At 35.0% G+C, this 17022-nt stretch overlaps 1 protein-coding gene across 1 annotated transcript in view; it reads right to left on the reverse strand.

The window, feature by feature from the left end:
• Window positions 1-17022, reverse strand: part of TINAG (tubulointerstitial nephritis antigen) — an 87757-nt gene that overhangs the window by 7449 nt on the left and 63286 nt on the right. The window contains exon 10 of the mRNA XM_024122048.2: window positions 8261-8306. Within this exon, the coding sequence (XP_023977816.1) occupies window positions 8261-8306 (46 nt within the window). The remainder of the gene's footprint in view (window positions 1-8260; window positions 8307-17022) is intronic.

Here is a 17022-nt window from a genome sequence, read left to right on the forward strand (position 1 = left end):
CAAAGAACATGGTATATCTCTCCATCTGTTTGTATTATCTTTAATTTCTTTCATCAGTGTCTTATAGTTTTCTGCATAAAGGTCTTTTTTCTCCCTAGTATGTTTATTCCTAGGTATTTTATTCTTTTTGTTGCAATTGTAAATGGGAGTGTTTCCTTAATTTCTCTTTCAGAGTTTTCATCATTAGTGTATAGGATTTCTGTGCATTAATTTTGTTTCCTGCAACTTTACCAAATCCATTGATTAGCTCTAGTAGTTTTTTGGTGGTATCTTTAGGATTCTCTATGTATAGTATCATGTCATCTGCAAACAGTGACAGTTTTATTTCTTCTTTTCCAATTTTTATTCTTTTCATTTCTTTTTCTTCTCTGATTGCCATGGCTAGGACTTCCAAAATTTTGTTAAATAATAGTGGCAAGAGTGGACTTCCTTGTCTTGTTCCTGATCTTAGAGGAAATGCTTTCAGTATTCCACCATTGAGAATGATGTTTGCTGTGGGTTTGTCATATATGTCCTTTATTATGTTGAAGTAGTTTCCCTCTATGCCCACTTTCTGGAGAGTTTTTATCATAAATGGTTTTGAATTTTGTCAAAAGCTTTTTCTGCATCTATTGAGATGATCATATGGTTTTTATTCTTCAGTTTGTTAATATGGTGTATCACATTGATTGATTTGCGTATATTGAAGAATTCTTGCATCTCTGGGATAATTCTCACTTGATCATGGTGTATGATCCTTTTAATGTGTTGCTGGCGTCTGTTTGCTAGTATTTTGTTGAGAATTTTTGCATCTAAATTCATCAATGACATTGGTCTGTAATTTTTTTTTTTGTCGTATCTTTCCCTGGTTTTGATATCAGGGTGATGGTGGCCTCATAGAATGAGTTTGGATGTTTTCCTTCTTCTGCAATTGTTTGGAAGAGATTGAGAAGGGTGGGTGTTAGTTCTTCTCTAAATGTTTAATAGAATTCACCTGTGAAGCCATCTGGTCCTAGACTTTTGTTTGTTGGAAGATTTTTAATCACAGTTTCAGTTTCATTACTCATGATTAGTCTGTTCATATTTTCTCTTTCTTCCTGGTTCAGTCTTGGAAGGTTATACCTTTCTAAGAATTTGTCCATTTTTTCCAGGTTGTCCATTTTATTGGCATAGAGTTGCTTGTAGTAGTCTCCGAGGATGCTTTGTATTTCTCTGGTGTCTGTTGTAACTTCTCCTTTTTCATTTCTAATTTTATTGATTTAGGTCCTCTCCCTCTTTTTCTTGATGAGTCTGCCTAAAGGTTTATCAATTTTGTTTATCTTCTCAAAGAACCAGCTTTTAGTTTATTGATATTTGCTATTGTTTCCTTCATTTATTTTTCATTTATTTCTGACCTGATCTTTATGATTTCTTTCCTTCTGCTAACTTTGGGTTTTTTTTGTTTTTTGTACTTCTTTCTGTAATTGCTTTCTTTTTATTGATCTTTGCTATTGTTTTCTTTGTTTCTATTTCATTTGTTTCTGCTCTGATCTTTATGATTTCTTTCCTTCTGCTAACTTTGGATTCTGTTTGTTCTTCTTCCTCTAGTTCCTTTAGATGTAACGTTAGATTGTTTATTTGAGATTTTTCTTGTTTCTTGAGGTAGGCTTGTGTAGCTATAAGCTTCCCTCTTAGAACTGCTTTTGCTGCATCCCATAGGTTTTGGATTGCTCTGTTTTCATTGTCATTTGCCTCCATGTATTTTTTGACTTTCTCTTTGATTTCTTCAGTGATCTCTTGGCTATTTAGTAACATATTGTTTAGACTCCATGTGTTTGTGTTTTTTATGTTTTTTTCCCTGTAATTGATTTCTAATCTCATAGCATTGTGGTCAGAAAAGATGCTTGATATGATTTCAATTTTCTTAAATTTACTGAGGCTTGATTTGGGACCCAAGATGTGATCTATCCTGGAGAATGTTCTGTGTGCACTTGAGAAGAAAGTGTAATCTGCTGTTTTTGGATGGAATGTCCTATAAATATCAATTAAATCTCTCTGGTCTATTGTGTCATTTAAAGCTGTGTTTCCTTATTAATTTTCTGTTTGTATGATCTGTTCATTGGTGTAAGTGAGGTGTTAATGTCCCTCACTATAATTGTGTTTTGTCAATTTCCTCTTTTAGAGCTGTTAGCAGTTGCCTTTTGTACTGAGGTGCTCCTATGTTGGGTGCATATATATTTATAATTTTTATATCTTCTTCTTGGATTGATCCCTTGATCATTACATAGTGTCCTTTCTTGTCTCTTGTACCATTCTTTATTTTAAAGTCTATTTTATCTGATGAGTATTTCCACTCCAGTTTTCTTTTGATTTCCATTTGCATGGAATATATTTTCCATCCCCTCACTTTCAGTCTGTATGTGTCCCTAGTTCTGCAGTGGGTCTCTTGTAGACAGCATATATATGGGTCTTGTTTTTGTATCCATTCAGTGAGTCTGTGTCTTTTGGTTGGAGAATTTAATCCATTTACATTTAAGGTAATTATCCATATGTATGTTCCTATTACCATTTTCTTGATTGTTTTGGGTTTGTTTTTGTAGGTCCTTTTCTTCTCTTGTGTTTCCCACTTAGAGAAGTTTCTTTAGCATTTGTTGCAGAGCTGGTTTGGTGGTGTTGAATTCTCTTAGCTTTTGCTTGTCTGTAAAGCTTTTGATTTCTCCATTGAATCTGAATGAGATCCTTGCTGGGTAGATTAATCTTGGTTGTAGGTTCTTCCTTTTCATCACTTTAAATATGTCATGCCACTGCCTTCTGGTTTGTAGAGTTCTGTTGAGAAATCAGCTGTTAACCTTATGGGAGTTCTCTTGTATGTTATTTGTCGTTTTTCCCTTGCTGCTTTCAATAATTTTTCTTTGTCTTTAATTTTTGCCAATTTGATTACTATTTCCTATCTCCATTTCATTTAGTTGTTTTTATGGGGTTTTATTTTGTTCCTTCATCTGATACATAGCTCTCTGCCTTTACATCTTTTCTCTCTTTATGTGAATGTGGTTTTTGTTCCACAGGCTGCAGGATTGTAGTTCTTCTTGCTTTACTGTCTGCCCTCTGGTGGATGAGGCTATCTAAGAGGCTTGTGGAAGTTTTCTGATGGGAGGGACTGGTCTAGTTACATCATTTTAGGTCATGTTTATTTTTAATTTCCCATTCTTTCTTGTTACTATATAGAACGATAATTTTTTTTATATTTTTCTAATATCAAGAAAGCTTGTTAAATATGCTTACTGTTTCTAATAGTTTATTTCTATGTATATTTTTTGATTTTCCATATTCATACTTATGTCATCTGCAAATAACATCAGTTATATTTCTTTCCACACCCCCCTTTATTTTTTGTTCATTTGTTTGTTTTACTGCACTAGGTGGAACCTTCAGTAAAATGTTGATAAAAACGTTGACAATGAATGTTTTATTTTTCAGTGATAAGGGAAAAGCATTCAGTATTTTACCATTAATTATGATGTTAGCTATAGGGTTTTTGTGGATAAAGTTTATAAGGTGAAGGAAGGTAGGTTCTATTCCTAATTTGCTGAGGTTTTTGATCATAAATGACTTCTTTGGTCAGCAGAATTCTAAAATGACCCCCAAATTCCTCCTCCCTGGTGTAGTTTCCCCATATAATCCTTTCCATCTGGGTGTGGGAAGGACCTGAGAATATAATGGGATATCACTTCTGTGATTAGGTTATGTTATCTCACAAAGTTGAACAGATTTGGAAGATGTGATTCAAATTCCCAATCAAATGACTGTGAGTTAATTAAAAGGGAGATTATTCTGCCTAAGCTAATCATGTGAGCCCTGTAGAAGAGAGTCTAGAAATCAGAAATTGTTTTTTCCTAATGATCTTGAAGTTACTGTGTTTGGAAAGGATTTATGAGAGTACCTGTGAGGGGGCAGGTGGCAAAAAAACTGTTATTATTGCATCTTCTGTACCAATTAAGATAATCATGTTTATTTTTCCATCTTTTGTCTGGCATGTGATGAGCTATATTCATTGCTTTTACATATAAAACCAACTTTGCACTCCTGTGATAGACCTCACTTGATCATAATATATTGTCCTTTTAATATATTTTACAGATGTGATATTTTGTGTAGAATTTTGTGTTCATAAGAGATATTCCCAGTAGTTTTTCTTCTTGTGTTGTCCCTCTCAAATTTTGGTATTGGTGCTGTGCTGGTTCATGAAGTGTGTTGGGAACTGTTTTTTTCTCTATTTCCTAAAAGATATTGACATAAAATTGATTTCATTTGTTGTTTAAATGTTTGGAAGAATTTACCAGTGAAGCAATTAGAGACTGGTGCTTTTTGTAAGAGTTTCTTTTTAATACAGAATCAGCTTTTCAAATAGTATTATAACTAGACTTTTCTATTTTCACCATGTGTGAGTTTTGATGCTTTGCTTTCCAAGGAGTTTATTCATTTCATCTATATTTTCAAATATATTGGCATAATGCTTGCATAGCATCTTATATTACCTACTTAATATCTAATGAAACTGAAGAAAGTCCTCTTTTTCATTTCTATGTTAAATTTTTTTCTCTCTTGGTTTCTTTTTTTTTTTTTTTTTTTTTTTTTGTGGTATGCGGGCCTTCCTCTGTTGTGGCCTCTCCCGTTGCAGAGCACAGGCTCTGGACACGCAGGCTCAGCAGCCATGGCTCATGGGCCCAGCTGCTCTGCGGCATGTGGGATCTTCCTGGACCGGGGCATGAACCCATGTCCCCTGCATTGGCAGGCAGACTCTCAACCAGTGCACCACCAGGGAAGTCCTTTCTTGGTTTCTTTATGAATCTTCCTAGGAATTTAATCTTTTCAAAGAATCAAATCTTTGCCCTCTTGATGTTCTCTATTTTATGTCCACTTTTTTTCATTGATTTCTGCCCTTCTCCTTTACATAACATTTCATTCTATTTTTTGGAGGTTTGAGTTCTTTATCTAGATAACTGGATTACTATTTTTCCTTTTTTAATATATGCATTGATTTTAACCTTTCTTTTTTTCAAATACATGCATCTTCTATTACATTAAATACTGCTTTAGCTAAGTAACACAAGTTTTGACATAGCATACTCTGTAAAATTTCAATCCTTTCAGTTTGTTGAACTTACCTTATGACCCAGCATATGTGACCATATGCTTTGGAAACTTTGGCAACTATTCCATATGCACTAAAAGAATGTATATTCATTAATAGTTGTGTCTAGTATTCTATGAATTTTAATTACATAAAGATAGCTAATAGTTTTTTTAATCTTCTACATCTTTACCTATATTTTAGCTGCTTACTCTATGAAATAATAAGTGAGATGTGTTGAAATATACAACCAAATTGTGGACTTGTCTTTCTCTTTTCTTCTGTAACTTTTGCTGTATATTTTTGATGCTGTATTATCTTAGTTTTTGTTTGAATGAAAATGTTTCTGATTTGCCTTCTTTGAAGAAAGTTGCCGCTGGATATAAAATTCTAGCTTCTCCTACTTAGAGTTTATTGAGCTTCCAAATTTAGGTTGGTGTCTTTCTATTTTGGAAAACTTTTGGTCATCAGTTCTTTAAATATTGGTTCTGCTTCATTCTCTCTCTCATACTTCTGAGAATACAGGTACATGTATGTTAAAACATTTGATTGTGTCCCACTCGTCTCTTCCCACTGTTCTGGATTTTTCATTATATTTTCCTCTGTGTACTGCAAGTTGGATATATTTTATTGCATTTATTTAAGATATCTAATTCTGCCTGCTATTTAACCCATACGTTGAGTTCTTAATTTCAGACATTGCACTCACACCTATAATAATTCTTCTCTTTTTGTATATTGAAATCATTTGTTGAAATTCTCTATCGTTTCATTCATATTTAAAAAAAATTTTTACAATGGTTATTACATCTATTGCTTCTATTGATAGTATTTTCCCTTGGTTATTGGTCACATTTTTCTGCTACATGTCTCAAAATGTTTAAATGCATGCTGGATACTTTGCCATAATAATTACAGTTGTCCCTTGGTATCAGTGGAGGATTGGTTCCAGGGGACCCCACTCTCCCTGCACCAAAATCCACAGATGCTCAAGTCTGCCAACTAAAAACTGACACCTGACATCTGCCTCTACAAGGATAAAGTCATTAGCCACTTCAGCCTCTGAGCTTCAACACACCTGAAAGGAGCTCAGGGTGGAGATCAGGAATGAGGCATCCTGTGCTCTGGGAAAAACTGGCAGAACAGGCCTTCAGATAATTAGAAGGTCAAGCTGAGAACAGGTCAAGTGGGTAACATTGCTGCTGTAGGGAGCATAGGTGTTAGGGTCTGACAAGGATCTTACTGAGGATCGCATCATAGTAGGGACTGAAGACCATCTTGTTATAGTTGACCAGGTGCACAAAGTTAGATATTTTCAGAAGAAGATTTTATGAGCCCAAATTCTTGCATCTTCTCATATCTAGAAAAGCACTAAAATCCTGAATGGAGACATCTGCTCCTTGTGACTAGCAGTAACCTTCATGAAACTAGCAGCAACCTTCTGCAAAAATGTGTGCTTGATTACATGTATTCTCCCATCACCGAAATCATATATATACAGACCTCTTCCTTATCTCTTCTGAGCAGTTCTTCAGAGCTATCTGAGATGCTGTCTCCTGAGCTATAGTCCCTATTTTGCCCCAAATAAAACTTAACTCACAACCCTCACATTGTGCAATTTTTTTAGTTGACAAGTCCCTTATATAAAATGGCATACTATTTGCATATAACCTACACACAGCCTCTCGTATGCTTTAAACCATCTCCGGGTTACTTATAATACCTAATGCAATGTAAATGTTATGTAAATAGTTGTAAATGCAATGTAAGTGGTATGTAAATAATTGCCCGTGTACAGCAAATACAAGTTTTGCTTTTTGGAACTTTCTGGAATTTTAAAAATATTTTTGATCCACAGTTGGTTGAATCTGTGGATGCAGAACCCTCAGATATGGAGGGTGGACTACATAGAGATTGACACTGAGATTATTTTCCAAAGAAGGTTAGCCTTTTCTTCTCCTAGAGAGATATGGTAAGGGACTAATCCCCTCAATTTAGTAAAGAACTGAGTAGGATCAGGGCTAGATAAAAGTTTTGGTTAAACTTAATTGTACCTGGTTTCAAATATTTCAGGGCTGTACTTACCATGTGCGTGTTTCAGGCTCTCTTCAGGCTTCTCTTACCTGGGTTTGGCAATGCTGTAGATGATTTCACTCTGCCTTCCCCCCACCCTTATCTACTCACATTATTCTGCATTCAGAAATATTCCAGGAGGCTCAAATAATATATTCTCTTTCACATATCATAAATGTTAACTATTGAACACTAATTTTATTGACTATCTCAAGCTATTTTAATAAGGAAAATGATATTTAAGAAAGCTCAGTTCAAATACAAAGAAACATCATTCTACTCAAAAGCATAACACCTCCATATGTCAACAAGACAAATACGAGTGGTGACCACATACTTGGGTGATTGATTTTTGTGAGTGCCTTGTGGAGAAATCTAATTAACAAGAGTCACTTGAGTGAGCACATGCCCTAATATTTAGTGTTTTATAAGTTATAATATGCCCTCTAATGCATACATTCAAGTTCAAATTCTATGATGAATATCATTACCTAAACTTTATTTCTGGGGGAAAAAAAGGTATATAATATAAGGACCCGGGATAATTTTCTTTATTGTAATCAACTGAATATTTGAGGTAATATATTCCAATCTTCTTCAAACTTTCTTACATATAAATTTTTATTATTTTTTAGACTAGATATTAGTTTTTTCTCAGTAAAGAATCATGTGTATGTTATAGTTGACAAAAACAAAAACAAAACTATATATATATGTATATTTGATACTAACATTACAAAAGCATCACCCATAGCAAAAATAATATAAGAATACAAAGTTGATTGACACATATAAGAGAACTTTAATCATTTCTTTAATTGTAATAAAGGTGATAATAGAACAAAAGTTATTCTGTTGATTCTCATTTTGAAAAATAATACTGATTCATCTGTTACAATTTGAAATAAGAGGAGTTGAAAAATATTACTATAATATAAATGATTATAATGGATTTTCTGTTGGAGAAAATACCAGTATTACAAATGATATTACAGTGACTTAGGATATGACTAAATAATACAAAGCTGGGAATACAGACACAGATGATTCTAAAATACTCACTTCACAGTAGAAATTTAATTGGAAAGCATTACATACCCAAAATTTTTCTTTCCAACCCTGTGCTCCTCTCAGTGTGCCCCATCTAAAAATAACAATAAAAAATATTGACATGGTTAAAAATGTTTGAGTTGCATCTTGATAAAATTCAAATTATTATCAGAATTATATCTTTTCTTTTCTTTTTGCCTCACTATGTTTTATTATGGAACTATCATCATTGCCTACAGAAATCTGCATGTATCATTTTCTTTTTAACCAAAACTTCATTGACTTCTTCAGAATATAGTCATCTATGTCCAAATGGCTTGAAATCAAACTCTTTGACCAGAGGATGTAAGTCTTAGGGCAGCTGGGATGCATGGGTTTTAAAGTACTTAAAGATGCCTCCCCTCTTCCTATCTCACCTTCTGAAACTCTGCTAAAAATCCCCAAGACTACTGATAAAAAACATAATGTAAATAAAGATAACTGTTGTAGAAAAGAGCATTTATGTAAAAATATTCATATGCATATATTATTCTAGAAAATGGCTGTATGCCTAATGTGGCATTTCTATATATACATGTACATATAGAAATCAAATTCTATATTCTCAGTACTGAGCCATTCTCAATGTAGCAGGTAACTGTTCATAAAATATGCAGGCCTACAATACCTCGTTTTTTTTCTCTTGACTAAACCCAGTGACATAGATGTTACTAACATGTTCTATTTACTAATGAAATATCAAGACCTGTCCAAGATCACAGAATGTTGTTGAGCCAGCACTCCAAATCTCATGTTCTTAATATGCCATATTGCTTCTCTTATAAATATACAGTCCCCAACTACAGTGTGTCCTGAATGACATCAGTTTTATGTGGAGAAAGTATATTGACCACCACTTTCATGCACTTTGGTGGATTATGAGAAAATATTCCTGCCCACATCAATTCATTCCTAATACCCCAAATCTCAACGTCAGAGTGGTATGCCATTGTATAAAAGAACATTCTGGAAGAGGTACAAATTTGTTGTTCAAATATTTTCAACATGTCCATTTGCCAGAAAGCTGTTTTTCATAGGGTATAAAACAGAATGATGGCACCACAGCATAAAAGTATTGCTTAAAGATGACAGGTTTATTGTAAGGATCTTGGGGCATTCAAGAGAGTATGCAATAATGCATTTGGATCCTTTGGTACGAGAGTGAGGGAAGGAAAAAGTGATTTGGGAAGTAGGAAAACACTAAAGAACAATTTTTCTTTATTTTGTTCCTGATGGAGACTAGGACTGCTAATTGCACTGATTGCCATGTCTTTTTTAGATATCTGATGCACAGAGCAGTGGACTGAAACACTTTAGGCTTTCAAATATTCTAGGCACTTTAACATGTAAGTTCAAACTGGTTCAGTTTTCAAAATCATTTTGCAGTTTTGTAATTGTACCTACTTCCTTGTAACTTTTCTAAAAAAAGCTATCACCATTGAAAAAATTTACCAATCATACTATGTGCCCCCAAATCTTCTAAGGTCATTGTGTACTTCAAGCAGTGATCATATCTGAAACCTTGAGTTGCTCATTTTTTACTATTATTATATTATATTATTATTATATTATATTATTATATTATATTATTACTATTTTACTACTATGACAATTTCAGGAAGCCTGTACCACTCAAGCAAACTTCCTTTCAGGCAGTCTGAACACTAGTTACTTTAGCTATTTACATGAAATACAAAATATCAATACAAGACTAAATCAGAAGAATTTAAGGAATCGTATGACTCCAAAACAATACAGGCAGGAGAGGAACCCCATATCTGAGATCCCACCAGACATGGTGAGAAGTTGAGATCCATCTTGCTTGAGGCATTAAGGAGCCTCATAAGAAAGAACTCCCAATCAAGAAAGAGGTATTCATACATAGCAAGTTTGATCCAGTAATTAAGCCCTCATCAAAAGCGAGGAAGAGCCATTGAGAGTATGATTTGTTCCCTGCCACTCAGATACATCCAAACTTAGCTCCACACTGAACTCAGCTAAGTTTGGAGTTGGGGAAGAAGCAAATCAGACTTGTTATTAAAACCTGATAGAGCTATTTCACTAAAAACTGTATATTCCATAAAACACTTTAATGATAATCAAATAGAGGGTAATACCAAAAGTGGATAAAGGTTTCTTTCCCACTTTGTAAGATATTTCTAACTTCCTGGGCTCCACTGCATTGAGAATGGTGCATGGGAAGACAAAGTAGTATAACAGAGGGAATTGGAAGACATACAGGTAAAATACACTATGAAGTAAGTATTGCATTTATTATTAAGTCCATTTTAGATACCACTAGGCACTCTCAGAAATATTGAGACATTGCTTTGGGGGATGAAGATCCACAACTGCATATGGGGTTAAGATTTACCAAAATGATGACTACACATAATTCCATTAACAGCAGATCAAAGACTAACTACAGTGGACCCTTGAACAGTATGGGTTTGAACTATGCGGGTCCACTTATACAGGGGTTTCTTTAACTAAATACATACTACAGTACTATAGGGTCTGCAGTTGGTTGAATCCTTGGATGAGGACTATAGGTGCTGAGGGTGGACTATAAAGTTACATGCAGGATTCCAAATGTGTGGGGTCGGTACCCCTAACCCCAACGTTGTTCAAGGGTCAACTGTATTTCTAAGGAAACATTTCCTCACAAAGGAGGAGAGGCACTTCAGAATGTAGTTGTATAATTTTTCTTATTGTCGTATTATCAAGTAAGTTAAAAGTGGACTAAACTACTTTATTTTGGAGATATCTAGGAAATACAAACTATCACTTTTGTTCAAATGGCCATATTTTTCATATGTTCCTATATATTTTGTTATGATTATCTAAATAATATTTTTAATGATATAATAGCATTACTATCTTGCAAATCTATCAACTCTTTGGAGTTGCTATAAATTTATTTTTAAGAAATACTGCTATTTATTATAATCTTAAGATGCATTATTTTGAGCACCATTTTTAACCCAGGGAGAATGCTAGCATTAAAATTATTATAAACATTCTCAAAATGGACAGAAAAAGTTAATCAAGGCTTCAGATAAAGGTGAAGGAGGAAAAGGAAAATAAGTCTGCTGAAGCTGATAGTTTCAGGGGCTTGGATGCTTGTGAAAAAAATTATAAACAAAGGATGTTGACCTTTATGCAAAATTCAGTTGGAAAGAAAATACCACAGCTCATCACAGAAGCTAATGTTCAGTTCTCCTATGTTACAACCTCTGTGTCAAATGACAAGCAAGTTTCATCCATCAGAGGGTCTAATGTTTGCACTGCGACCTTCAGCTAACTTTTGTTTCCTCTATCTTCTGTAGACTGTTCCTCAGATGGTAATCAAATATCCCATAAAGTCGAAAAGGGGTGTTGTAGAAAAATAGGTGAGTGGGTTATTTTCTAAATACCCCAGGTTCTGAACGACTGGGAAAAATCACTTGACCACAGAAAATTTTTCATTGGTTTAACAGTGAATTCATGTAATTAAAAGCTTTATCCAAACAAAGATAAATGTTAACTCGTACAAAAGGAGAAAACTACTATTATTCATTTACAGAGATAGTCCCTCTATTTTTGACCTATGAAGGGCATTTTTCCCATATATATACTTCCCTGAATTGTGGTACTGAACTTTTCCCATTGTACCAACAGGTTGAAAATTTTAAAAATATGTATATATTTTCACAAATATCTTCTTGTCAGGCAGTGGGTGTCTTTGAGGTCACGAGGATTTTCATTACAGTCATACTTGCTCTAAGCCTATGTACACACTTCTTTCCTTCCATTATACCTCTTCATTTAGGACTATTCAAAAACATTTGTTTAGACGAACCAGAACCTTAGCTGTCTTCTGCCGAGATTGTTTCCTTAAACTTGTTCATCTAAAACAACTGTACAGGGACTTCCCTGGTGGAGCAGTGGTTAAGAATCCGTCTGCCAATGCAGGGGACACGGGTTTGATCCCTGGTTCCGGGAAGATCCCACATGCTGCCGAGCAACTAAGCCCATGTGCCACAACTACAGAGCCTGTGCTCTAGAGCCTGTGCTCTGCAAAAGAGAAGCCACCGCAACCAAGAGTAGACCTGCTCGCCACAACTAGAGAAAGCCCACGCACAGCAACGAAGACCCAACACAGCCAAAAATAAATAAATAAATTAATTAATTAATTAAAAAAAAATAAAACTACTGTACTATAGGTTCACCAGCTGGAGAGACCTTAAGAGCAGCTGTCTTGTCTCGAGGGATTCAACTGCCTATGAACTTATACTATTCTTTTCATTTTTTCTACCTCATTAAATTAAATCATTTCCACTGTTTGTTAAGACCCATTAATCTTCCTTTTTTCTTACAATTTAGTGACTCCTGGGGAAATGCTGGTATTGGAAAACTCCAGGCAGCTCGCAGCTCATTACCATATTACCTGATGATGCCTGAGGAGCGATAGTTCCTACACTGAGTCTATTGTTACATCTCTCACTTCAAGCACATGATCACTTAAGCTCTTCCTTCTGGATTATTCTTATACGCTCATTTTTAGCTAGTTCTGGAAACACTACTCTTTTGCATAATATTAAAAGTTTTTCTTGGAGATACCATAAATTCTGCAAAGTAAACATTAAAGAATGATGTAAGATTTTGCATAGCTAAGGTTATTCCCTTTGAAAAGGATGTTGTTTGTTTCAGACAACGGTGCTAAACAATACTAGACTTCTTAAAACCCTATTTTAAGCTCTCCCTAGATAGTAAAATAATTGGAACTGAATAAGTACATTGTATAAGACTTTAAAAGATAATTTTTTTTCTCTTCCTTGGTTTTGTTTGATTTTGCCATCGAGGTCAATTTATACAATGTGGTCGTATTAGACATGGTAAATAAGAGAAAAGTGAATATACAATTTTCTTAAAGTAATATTGATATTCCTATAAGTATCCCTTTTAATAATGAAAGTACCGCATCTCTTGTGTACTTCATCCATTTATTTCTGCCTTTATTCAGCAAACTACTCTTTAGTACAAAGAAAATGTATCTTCTGCCTTCAAGAAGCTGATAATCTAATGGGAATGACGTTGGGAAATAAAAACACAAACAAGTATAAAAATAATTTGAATTCTATAATTGCTACCTTTATAAAAGCAGGTTTCACAATTTTTCTATGAGTTACAGGTGAGGAAATTAACTGTGGAGGACAAAGACAACTACCTTCACAGAGTGGAGTAGAAATTCTTCAGGTGGAAATGGGAGTGTAGAATTGTAGGTACAGTAAGTGCAAAGTCACAAGAGAGCAATGAAAACCTCATCTCAGCCTATTCTTAGAGCAGCACTTGGTTCAGTGTGACTGGAGAACAGAGGTGGGAGTGGCTGGAAATAAAGTTAGAAAAGCAGATTTGGCTCAGCCCGTAAAGAGCACTCAAGGCTACCGAGCTTGGCATTTATAAAGTGGTGGTAAAGAGTCATCCACATATGGGATGTGACATGATCCAAGGAGTTTTTCACAGAGACAACTCTGGTGTTAGCATGGGGATAGATTCCAAGGGGGAGGAGACTGAAAGCTTAAGATGAATATTTTCATTAAAGCAAGACATAATGAAATGCTGAATAAGAATGTAAGCTCTCTCAAGCAAATGTTGATTCTTTTAACAGCTGTGTCTCCAACATCTGGGATAGTGACTATCACACAGGCAACCCTCCATAGGTATTTTTTGAGCAAGTACACTGGCAGTGGGAATGAAAAGAGGGCACAGATTCGAGAGCTATTTTGGAGATAAAAGGGAGGAATTTATTGGCTAATTTATTTTGACTGAAAGGAAGAAGAAGGAGTCAAGGTTAACTGCAGAATTTCAAGGTTGAATGAGTAGGGAGGTACATCAAATGTGGCGAATCTTGGGGTACACTTCACACTATAGAGAGATGTGTTCCTGATGACCAGGTTGATTGATCATCGCCAAGATTGTAATCACAGAGTTGCTTCATCTTCTTTTGAGTGGTTCTGCATATAAACCTTTAAATTCATGGATTTTCAGGGTTTCTGACAGGTAAACCACTGAAAGAACCAAGGAAAGCTGATGATAATTAGAAATAATTGTGAAAGAGACTTTCTGTAGAGTGAGGAATTCTTCTGTGACAAGAACATTTGTTTTCAAACTCACACGTCAAGATCATATTTGCTTAGGAATCAACTTCTTTAAAGCAGATCTCACCTCCAGCTAAGAATTTGGAGTTACAAGAAGAAAAAAAATTATTTTATATTGGTGGTAGGTATATTACACTATAGCCCAATCATCTAGATCAAAATGTTGCAATGCTTCTGGTAATCTGTTACTTCTGGGGTCGCAGCATGTACCCAATAGACTGACAAGAGGAACTCAAATTCATGTTTTCTGGGCAGACCAATTCCGTATTAGTGAATATAGATCCAGACAGATAAAAAGCAAAGTTTCTAAACAGTGGACATGTAAAGAAACTTGATGCAGTACAGACAACTAGAACAGGAAATTTTGGAGGAAAACAGGGAACAGATACATAAGAGAGCCTGATATGAAACTCCAACCCTTCTTATTAAGGAAATGAAAGTCAGATAGGATACAAGTATAAAGAAACCACCAGATGAGTTTCAAGTCAATAACAATGATATGACTACTCTGGATATAGGACTTCACTTCTAAAGGTGAGACAGCAGATAGATGATTAGGTCCCTTTAACACAAAGATTTGAAAGATAACTGCAGTAATAATGAAGCAGAGATACACAGGCTTTTTTTGTCTTATGAATGTTCTAGCAGAGACATTTAGTAAGTATTCAAAAAAATACTCAGGCTTGGTGAGCATGGCAGTGTTGAATATGACGAGAGCCATCATAAAGTGCTAATTAATGCAAGATCAGAGGTAAATGAAAATAGACAGCATGGGAAAGCAAAATAAAATGAGGGTCTTACCCATTCCCCTTCACTTTCTACTGAAACAAAATGTACATTAAGCCAGGGTGCACCGAATCTAAGACTGGGTACCTTTATTGATGCATTCTGCCAAGGAGCTACAAACTTTATCATTGATTGAAGAAGTAGATGGAGATTTCTGAAAGATAATTATTTTGTATGAAAATGTCAGAGAAGATGGTGTGTATTGTGCACTCCTCACTTATTAATCATCCAAACAACACTGTTTATTGAACTGCTGACATATTGCTTACACTACCCTCTCCTAATATTTCAGGAAGCAAAAAGATTGCTGAGTATACTATCACATTTAATTTGACCTATAAAAGGATTGTGGAGGAAATTGATGACAAGGTTGTACCCAGTTTATGCTCTGGTCAGAATGATCTGCTGTGAAACTGGGAGACGTATCCCAGAATATGTGTTAAGATGTCCACACCATGTGAAATGTACTGGGGAGAGATTGCAGGACCAAAACTATCCATCATCATCAATGACAAAGAACTAGGGTAATATCTAATGATGACACACCATGAGGGAAAACTTCAGCCCTTTGATGTTAGGAATAGAAATGGCTTTCTATTTTCTTATAAAAATCTTAGCACTGAAAGGAGACTTCAGGGGTTGGAGTATATGACTCACAGGCTAAATCTGGCCCACAGCCTGTTTGTTTGTTTGTTATTTTTTTTTTAATTGAAGTATAGTTGATTTACAATGTTGTGTTAGTTTCAGATGTACAGCAAAGTGACTCAGTTATGGAACAGTCAAGCTCATTCTTCTAAATATTATCTATATCTATAAATGACAGAGTTGAATAGTCAAGACCATACAGTTCCCCAAATTAATCTGATTCTAATCCAATTTCTTTGCTTTATAGATAAGGCAACTAAAGCCCCAAGAGGTTAAGTAACAGTTCAAAATTATATGGTAAGTGACTAAATTGTCACTAGTATCTAAGGAGCAACCTATAACATTAGCGACAAAAAGTAGGACGAGGAGAAGACAGAAATGGATGGAGTCATTTCCAGCTGTGAAGAGGAAGGGCATGATCAGCCTTGAGTAATTTGCAGAAGATACCAAGAAGAAAGGGGCACACCTGAGAGAAGAGAAAGAGATAATACCAGGGTTTGCCTTTTGTTTCTTCATAGAGGAGTCATGAAAGGTTTGGAAGGGGAAGGATTGTAGGCAACCATAGAAAGATAAAGCTGGTGATGGTGAACAAGATGGACTAAAATGAAAAAGTGTGGAGCAGGCAGAACAGCTTGGTCATGATAACAATATTCCAATCAGGGTTGCATTCATCACATCCAACCAACTCATTTATATCCAAAATGTAATGAACCTAATGATTAGAATCATGGGGATGGAAAAGAATAATATTTGATACATTTATTTTGAGGATCAAAGTAAATCAAATTTGTCACTTAGTATCACAAATAGCACTCATTCATCATCTGTGAAATTCATTTTTTCTGCAACCTTTCCCCTTTTAGTGTAACATAGACTTGGCCCTACCTTCTCTTTGGTCATATTGAAGGAGTTTGTCATATCCTACATGTTTCTGTTCAGAGAAGACATTATAAATCACCATAGCAACACACGCCTTTTATGAAAATCTCCCAGTTCATTCATTCATTCATCAGAATTGTCCTGTAGATTATGTTTTCTGGAGCGTAAGATAAAATCCTGATCCTAGATTCCAACATGGTAAGCTTGTATTATATACTTTCTAAAAATGTGCTGTGATTATCCTGAAAGTGCTCTCTCTTTCAAGGGACAACCAATCCATACTTCTTCCTGACAAAAGAAGTCAGAAGCCACTCTACTTCC

Source organism: Physeter macrocephalus, chromosome 18, assembly GCF_002837175.3.
Source record: "Physeter macrocephalus isolate SW-GA chromosome 18, ASM283717v5, whole genome shotgun sequence".
Taxonomy (NCBI): Eukaryota; Metazoa; Chordata; class Mammalia; order Artiodactyla; family Physeteridae; genus Physeter; species Physeter macrocephalus.